At 75.3% G+C, this 8,372-nt stretch overlaps 3 protein-coding genes across 3 annotated transcripts; 2 read left to right on the top strand and 1 right to left on the bottom strand.

The window, feature by feature from the left end:
• Nucleotides 1–1,344: 1,344 nt before the first annotated feature.
• On the bottom strand, nucleotides 1,345–1,638 carry AURANDRAFT_17508 (hypothetical protein; the record flags this gene model as incomplete). Its single annotated transcript, XM_009037185.1, has 1 exon — nucleotides 1,345–1,638. A coding segment is annotated over one exon (294 nt), but the record flags the coding sequence as incomplete, so codon positions are not given.
• A 4,225-nt stretch (nucleotides 1,639–5,863) lies between these two features.
• Nucleotides 5,864–6,773, top strand: AURANDRAFT_69737 (hypothetical protein; the record flags this gene model as incomplete). The annotated part of the gene is made up of 1 exon (XM_009037703.1): nucleotides 5,864–6,773. One exon carries the CDS (start codon nucleotides 5,926–5,928, stop codon nucleotides 6,724–6,726), a length of 801 nt encoding a protein of 266 aa, XP_009035951.1.
• A 96-nt stretch (nucleotides 6,774–6,869) lies between these two features.
• AURANDRAFT_36910 (hypothetical protein) lies at nucleotides 6,870–7,761 on the top strand (the record flags this gene model as incomplete). Its single annotated transcript, XM_009037704.1, has 1 exon — nucleotides 6,870–7,761. One exon carries the CDS (start codon nucleotides 7,291–7,293, stop codon nucleotides 7,657–7,659), a length of 369 nt encoding a protein of 122 aa, XP_009035952.1.
• Nucleotides 7,762–8,372: the final 611 nt, after the last annotated feature.

Raw genomic sequence — 8,372 nt, 5'->3', positions numbered from 1 at the left:
GGCCCGCGCACGGTCGTCGTGCCCTACTTCGCGGAGCCCAACGGCCTCCTCGACGCCGCGCTCGCGGACGGCGGCCCCGCGCCGCGGTCGCTCGTCTTCCTCCGCGCGGCGGCCCAGAAGGGCGCCAAGGACCGGGCCATCTTGGCCCCGGCGTTCCGGGACGTCCCGGGCGCCGACGTCGTCCTCGTCGAGCGCCACGAGGACAAGCAGGCGTACGAGGAGACGCTGCGGACGTACGTCGACACGATGCGCCGCATGCGCAACGCGACGTTCTGCCTCGTACCCGCGGGCTACACGAGCTCGAGCCGGCGCTTCTACGAGAGCCTCGCCGCGGGCTGCGTGCCCGTGATCCTGAGCCGCCACTTCCCGCTGCCCTTCGGGCCGTCGTCGGGCGCGCGGAGGCCCGCGCCGTGGGGCGACGCGGTGCTGCGCTACGCGGCGCACAAGGTCAAGGAGCTGCCCGCGTTCCTGCGCGCCCTGGGCGACGCGCGCGTCGCGGCGATGCGGCGCGCGGGCGCCGCGGCGCTCGCGCGCGTTTCCTACGGCAACGAGGCCGGCGAGGGCGCCACGGCCGCGCTCTTCGACCAGCTCGCGCACCTCGTCGCGCCGACGACGAGCCAGCGGCTCCTGCCCCGGGACTGGCCCGCGGCGGCCTCCTACCTCGCGTCCTGCGACGGCGCGGGCCCCGCGTCCTGCGAAGCGGACAAGCGAAAATGCCTCGGCGCGGGCGGCGGCCGCCTCGCGCTCCTCGCGCCCGGCAAGTTCGGCCGCGCCGTCGACGCCGCGACGACGGTCGTCGAGGACGTCGAGCCGCGCGCGCCGCCGGGCCCGCGTCACGCCATCGGCGAGAAGGCGACGGCCCTCGCGGGGAGCGCGCGGAGCCTCGTGGGCTTCGCGGCCGCGCTCGCGGAGCTCGACGCCGCGGGCGCGCCCTGGGTCGCCGTCGACGCGTCCGACGCGGGCTGCGACGCGGCGCGGGCGGTGACACCCGTCGCCCTCGGCGACCGGCGCCTGCTCCTGCGGCGGGGCCCGGGGTCTTTCGCCGCGTCGCCGCTCGCCGCGGCGTGGGCGGCGCGGTGCCTCCCCGCGGGCCTCGTCGGCGCGGGCTGGCCCGCGGTCGACTTCTCCCACGTCGTCGGCGCGCCGCGGGCCCTCGAGCGGCTCTTCGCCAAGGCCGCGGTGCTCGCGGGCACCGCGGCCGACGCGGACTGCGGCAAGAAGCCGCCGCGGGACCTCTACCTCGCCGCGGCGGCGGCCGCGCTCAACGCGTCCCACCCCGGCGCCGTCGGCTTTTTCTAACGCGGGTTACTTGGCGTACTTGAGGTCCTCGATGGCGTCGATGAGGTCCATGGACGTGAGCTTGCCGCCGGTCATCCGCCGCCGCCGCTCGCCGTCCTTGTAGAGGAAGAACGTCGGCACCTCGCTGACGTCGCAGGATCGCGCGATGCGCCGGGCGACGTCGGACCGGTCGCCGACGACGGCGAAGAAGGAGCACTCGGGATAGTACTCGGCGACGCGCTCGAGCTGCGGCGCGAATTTCTGGCAGGGCACGCACGTGCTCGTCGAAAAGTCGACGACGAGCAGCCGGTCGCCGGCGGCGCTCTCCACCGCCGCCTCGAAGTGGTCCAGCGACTCGAACTCGCGCACCGCCGCGCGGCGCACGGCGGATACAGGTCTTCTGTTGGATGTTGGTCGGAGGCCCGCGCAGAGCGTCCACGCCGTCCACGCGAACGCGTGCATGGCAACGATGTTCACGGCGCGCGTGCCGCGACGCAGCCCGCACCTCAGCTCACGAGCAGCTCGATTCTCGTCATCAACATCGGATCAGAAGCCGTCCGTGCACTTCAACCATCGAGTTCATAATGGACGCCCAACGATAATCATGGAGCTCCAAGCGAGCGTGAGCGCGCCCGCGCTGCTGCCGCCGCCGACGGCAGCCCCGCCGGCCCAGGACGCCGCCATCCGCGACGCCTGGGCGCGCCTCGAGGACCTCGACGACGCGCGCGACGCCTGGGAGGCCTGGCGCGACGCTGCGCTGGCGCGCGCCGGCCTGCGCTTCGACACGGACGCCGCGCCCGAGCCGCCGGCCTTCGTGCTCGCGGCGGTCGCGGCGCTCAAGGTCGACGACGACGACGCGGACCGCCGCTGGGCGCTGACGTGGCGGCTCGCGGCGTCCGCGGCGGCGCGCGCGCCGCCGCCGGGGCCGACGTTCGTCTGCTACGTCGGCGAGCGCGACGCGCCGCCGGCGCTCGCGACGGCGGCCGGGCCCGCGTGGTCGGGCTTCGCGTTCGGCCTCGACGCGGCGCACGCGCCGGCGCTCGCCGGGCCCGCCGCCGCGGGGCTCGCGCGGGCGCTCCGCGGCGGCGCGGACGACGCGGCGGACTTCTACGAGCTCCGCGACGCGCTCGCGGTCTGCGTCGTGCGCGCGCGCAGCGGCGGCGTCTTCGCGGCGGCGCGCGTCGTCGAGAACATGCTCGCGGGCGTGTCGCGGGCGCTGCGGCTCCGCGTCGACGCCGTCGCGGCCGCGAAGACGAAGGCGCTCCGCGCGCGGCCGTGGCTCCCCGGCCCCGCGGACGACGACGACGACCTCACGTCGCCCGTCGCCCTCGCCCTCTTCCTCGTCGCCGCCGTCGCCGCGGGCCTGCCGGCGGCGGCGCTGCGCTGGAGCGAGGAGACGACGCGCGACGTCGCGTTCTGGGTCGCCGACCGGAGGCGGCCCGAGCTCCGGCTCCTCGCGCTCGAGGCCGGCGGCGCGCTGGCGGCGCTCCAGTGCCGCGGCGAAGCGCGGCCCGTGCCCTGCGTCGCCGCGGGCCTGCTGGACGTCGCCGCGCGCGCGCTCCGCGACGGCTCCGGCGCGGGGGAGACGCTGTGCGCGGTGTGCGCGTGCGCGGGCCTGCTGCCGGGCGCGCACGACGCCGCCGCGGGCGACGCGGCCCGGGCCGAGTACCGGCGCGTCGAGGACGCCGTCGTCGACGCCGTCGAGCCCTTTGTGCGCACGTGGCTCGCGCTCGCGACGAACTGTTTAGCGGGCGAGGCGCCGGACGCCGCGGGCGCGGCGGCGATCGTCGGCGACGCGCGCGCCGCGGCCGCGGGCATGGCCGTCCTCGAGCACGCCGTCCACGGCTCGAGGGGCGCCTTCTGGCGGCCCCGCGCGCCCGCGCTCATGCGCGAGGCGTTGGACTACCTCGCGGCCGCGTCGCCGGACGCGCTCGACGCGGCGCCCGCGGGCCTCCAGGACGCGCTCTACGACGGCGCGCCGCCGGCCTGCCGCCTCCTCGGGCCCTACGTCGCCACGGAGAAGGGCCGCGAGGTCGTCCCCGACGACGACGCGCCGCTCCTCGCCGTGCTCGCGAACCTCGACGTCGCGGAGCTCGCGGGCAGCGAGCGGCGCGCGTTCCGCTTCGCGCTCGCGGGGCCCGCGCGGCGCGTCGTGCCCTGGGCCGACGCCGCGGACCAGGCGCGGGCCGACGAGGCCTGGGCCGCGGCCTACGAGGCGCTGCTCGCGGCGACGCTCGCGCGGCCGGACAAGGGCGACGACGACGTCGAGATTTTAGCGCACCACCTCGAGACGGAGCTGCGCGACGAGGACAACGCGGCGGCCTTCGCCTGCGTCCTGGGGCTCGCGGACGAGGCGCTCCTCCGCCGCGTCGTCGCGACGCTCGACGACGGCGACCGGGTCCGCGTCGAGGCGCTCGTCGCGGGGACGCTCGCGCGCGCGGCGCCGGACGACGACGCGACGCCCGGCGAGCGGCGCGCCATGGACCACTTCGAGCGCACGGGGGAGCTCGTCCCGCCGGAGCTCCTGCCGGACGCGCCGCCCCGCGACGGCGGCGACGAGAACCGCGACGCGAACGGCCGGCCGCCGAGCCGTCCGGGGAGCCGGCCCCGGGACCGGGGCCGGGACGCCGCGGACGCGCCGCGGCCGCCGAGCCGGCCGGGGAGCCGGGGCCCGGACCGGGACGCGCCGCGGCCGCCGAGCCGCCCGCGGTCGCGACCCCCGGCCACGGCGTCGTAAGGCGATGTTCGGGTGACAGACAGGCTGCCCCGACGATGGCGGCCCTCGTCGAGCAGCCCGATGCACCACCGCCCGACGTCGCCGGCCTCGCCATCGCGCCGCACGCGTCCCTGGGCCAGCAGCTCTTCGGCGCCGTCGAGGACCCGGGCGACGACAGCGACCACGGCGACGACGACCACGCCGACGAAACCTGGCGGCCCAGCGAGGTCGTGCGGCGGCCGTCGGGTGCGACGGACGACGGCTGGCCCGCGGCCCTCGCCGAGGAGCTGCGCTACGACGTCCTCAAGCTCAACAACCTGCGCGAGAACTTCCACAGCCGGCGCGACCGCCGCGTGCTGGGCCTCCGGCCCGACGGCCTCAGGCACGTCAAGGTGTCGCGGTCCGGCGCGGACCTCGTGCGGCGCTTCCACCCCTACGGCGACGTCGCCGCGACCTACCTCGTCGGCGCGGACAAGCTCTGCGTGTCCTACTTCAACGACGTAGACTACGAGTACGTGACGCCGCTCGCGCCCCAGGTCGCGCGCGAGCTCGCGGCGCGCGTCGACGCGAGCCGGCGGCGCGGCGGCGAGGACGGCGGTGCGCGTGCCGTCCTGCCGCGCCGGCGCCGCGGGCCCGCCGTGTCCGACGCGGCGCTGCTCCGCGCGCCGCCCGGGACGGACGGGTCCGCGCGTCCCGTCGCGGCGCCGCGGTCCCCGTCGCGGCGCGCGCGGAAGCTCGAGGCCATGACGGGCGAGTCCGAGGAGGCGCGCATCGGCGTGGCCCTCAGCAAGATCCTGCTCGACGCGGCCGCGCCCGAGGGCCGCGCGGTGAAGCGGTTCGTCCACGCGCAGTCGCGGATCTTGGCGGGCGCGGTGCCCCACGTGACGCTCGCGACGTCGCGCCCGCGGTCCGGGTCCCGGCGGGACTCGGCCAAGGCCAAGGCGCGGGGCGCGCCCATCCGCGCCTTCGTCGACGGGCTCCACGACTACATGATGGAGCACCGCCTCGCGGAGTTCGAGAGCCTCGCCGTCGACGCGCCCGTGCGGCGGCGGCGGAGCTCGCTGCGGGTCCTGGGCGGCGGCGACGACGACGGCGCCCTGCCGTCGGTGGAGGAGACGCTCGCGCGGCTCCTGGAGGACTGCGTCGTCGTCCCCCTGCTGCCCGCGCTCCAGAGGCGGCTCGGCGTCGACGCGGCCGCGGAGGCGCGCTTCGCGGCGCGGCGCCTGGAGCTGCGGGCCGTGCCCCCGGCGAAGCTGGGCCTGCCCAGGGGGCTCGACGGCGCGGGCTACTGGCGGCCGGCCGTGCGCGCGCTCGGCGCGCTCGACGCGTCGGACGCGCCGAACGCGCAACTTGCGGCCATCGTCGACGCGGCGCGGTGCATCCACGACGAGCACGCGGCCCTGGTGCGCGCGCGGGACCTCGCGGGCGGCGACCGCGGCGACGGCGCGGTGCCGACGTTCCTCGCCGCGGACGACTTCCTGCCCGTGCTCATCTTCGCCGTCGTCCACGCGAGCCTAGACCGGCGGCCGCTCCTCGCGCGGGCGACGCTCTGGGCCCTCGCGGACCCGCTCATGCTCCAGAGCGAGCCGGGCTACTACCTCACCATGTTCGACGCCGCCGTCGAGTACGTGTCCTCGGGCGACGCGCGGCGCGACGCAGTCGCGGAGGACGAGCCCGAGCCGAGGGACGAGCCGAGGGACGAGGGGGCCCTGGAGCTGCGGCCGTTGTAATGTGATCGCAGCGCGAGAGTTTCGGCCGCCGACGAGTCCCGAAGAGGCGAGCTGCTTTACGAGCGCGCGAGTCGTTGACCGGCGCAGTCTTGGCGCGGCGTCACGGTGCCTTCAACAATGCCTCAACAACGCGTTTCTCGATTCTGGTGCTCGCCCCGGCACCACCACCGCGCCGTCGCCGCCTCGCTCGCAACCAGCACGATGGCCACCGAAGAGCCGCCGAAAAAGGAGTACAGCCTCCTCGCGCAGTGCGTGGCCGAGGCCTTTGGCACGTTCTGCATCGTCGCCGGCGGCTGCGGCGCCGTGGCCGCCTCCAAGTACGCGCCGGCGTCGCAGATCACGAACCCCGCCGTCGCGGCGTGCTTCGGCGGGTCCGTGGTCATGGGCGCCTGCTCGACGCGCGAGATCTCCGGCGCGCACCTCAACCCGGCGATCACGGCGACGTCGTACGCGCTGAACATGCCCGACGACTCGGGCGTGTCGTCAAGCAAGGCCGCGGCGTTCGTCTTCAGCCAGGTCGTCGGCGCGACGGCGGCGGCGGTGCTCAACTTCGGCATGTTCAAGAACGCGATCCGCTCCCAGGAGGCCGCGGCGAAGACCGCGGCGGAGCGCGGCGCGGTCTGGGCGGGCGCGTTCGGCGTCGGCCACGACGCGGCGGCGCTGTCCCACCGGGGCCTCTTCCTCACGGAGGTCGGCACGACGGCGACGCTCCTCTTCCTCATCAACTCCATCAACGACGACGACCTCGCGTTCCCGGGGAAAGACGCGGGGCCGCTCTTCGTCGGCGGCACCGTCGCGCTGCTCATCGTCGCCACGGGCACAATCTCCGGCTGCGGCATGAACCCGGCCCGCGACTTCGGCCCGCGCCTCATCACGGCGCTGGCCTCGGGCCCGAAGGTCGCGACCGCGCAGCCGGCCTGGATCTACTCCGCGGGGCCCCTCGCGGGCGCCTTCGTCGGCTGCTCCGCGTTCAAGGCCTTCAAGGGCCTGCTCGACGCGTGAGTGGGGGGGCTTTTTTGATGTGTGCCGCTAAGACACACCTTTGGTTTAGTTCTGCGGGCCCGGGGGGAGAAACTTGTGCGCTTGGTTTTACCCCCGGCCCCCGAGCTGGCCGGGGCAAAGTCGTCCCCTCGCCTCGCCCAAAAAGCTCGCTCACCGCAATGGCCCGCGTCTGCAGCCGCTTTGGCCGCCACTAGCAGAGATATGCGTCGATTGAGCAGACGTGCCATGGACGACGCCCCGCTCCGACGCTGACGTCGCCGCGCCGTCGGTTCGCTCATTCGCCGCCTCGCCGACGCTCTCCCGCGCCGCGGCCTCCATCGCGAGGACCGCGGTGCGCGGCGGGCTCGCGGGCGCGGACGGAGCGTTAATACACCGAGCGGTTGCGGCGGCGACGGCGGCGACGGCGCCGCTCGCTCCGCCGCCGACCCCTGAGGGGGCGCGCGGCGGGCCGGCGGCGGCGACGTCGGAGCGCGGCGCCGGCCGGCCGCCGAGAGAGTAAAAGAGAGACGACCGCCGCGCCGGACCGCGACGCCCGACGCCCCGCGTGCTCAGGTTTCATCCACCATGGGCGTCCGCACGAAGACGGTCAAGCGCTCCGCGCGCCTCATCGTCGAGAAGTACTACTCGCGCCTCGGCGTCGACTTCCACACGAACAAGCGCGTCTGCGACGAGGTCGCCGTCGTGCCCTCCAAGCGCATGCGCAACAAGATCGCGGGCTTCGTCACGCACCTCATGAAGCGCATCCAGCGCGGCCCCGTCCGCGGCATCTCGCTCAAGCTCCAGGAGGAGGAGCGGGAACGGCGAATGGACTTCGTGCCCGAGGTCTCGGCCATCGACCAGGACTTCGTCGAGATCGACCCGGACACGAAGGAGATGCTCGACGCCCTCGACTTCAAGGACCTCCCCGGCATCCAGGTCTCCAACAGCGCGTAAGCGCGCGCCGCGGCGCCCGCGGGCCGCCGGCCCCTCGCGGGCCGGGCCGAGACCCCCGCGGCGCCACCCCAAAAACACCAACCTCTAACGATCCTTTTCGCCACATGTTCGAGCGGAGTTCGCGCCCGTCTTCTGCCGGTGGCTGGGTTGGCCAGGCTGCGACGTCCGGTCGATCGTGATCGACGGGGTCGGACGTAACGAAAAAAGGGCACTTTTTTGGACACGGCACCTATTTCGTGCTGGCCGGGGGTGGAGCTGAAACGCCGACAGTGTCGGCGTTTGAGGAAGAGGCTCCGACAGGCCAAGTCTTGCGATGTGTGCGCCCCCTGGAGGCCCACCGGCGGTCACACCGTGTCCTAGGGGTTCACATGGACGCCGCTGACCCGCGGCGCGCACCAATTCGGTGCCGGCGGCGCGAGCCGCAACGGTTTCGGACCGAGCGCGACGCCGTGGCGCCGGGGCCAGAGCGGCGCCCGCCGACGCCGTGGACCGTACCCGCGCCCCACACACGCCCACCGTATGCTGATCGACGCGCTCCGCCGAAAGATCGTTGGAAATCGCTGGGAATCCGGCCGCGGCGCGCCGCGAACTCGCTCCGCCGTAGCGCGACACCGTGGCGCCGAGGGCCAGGGCGGCGCCCGCCGACGCCGTGGACCGTACCGGCGGCCCAGACACGCCCACCGTATGTTTTCGACGCGCTCCAACAACAAATG

This window comes from Aureococcus anophagefferens (genome assembly GCF_000186865.1).
Source record: "Aureococcus anophagefferens unplaced genomic scaffold AURANscaffold_6, whole genome shotgun sequence".
Taxonomy (NCBI): Eukaryota; class Pelagophyceae; order Pelagomonadales; family Pelagomonadaceae; genus Aureococcus; species Aureococcus anophagefferens.
This window is presented reverse-complemented; position numbering and strand designations above follow the sequence as displayed.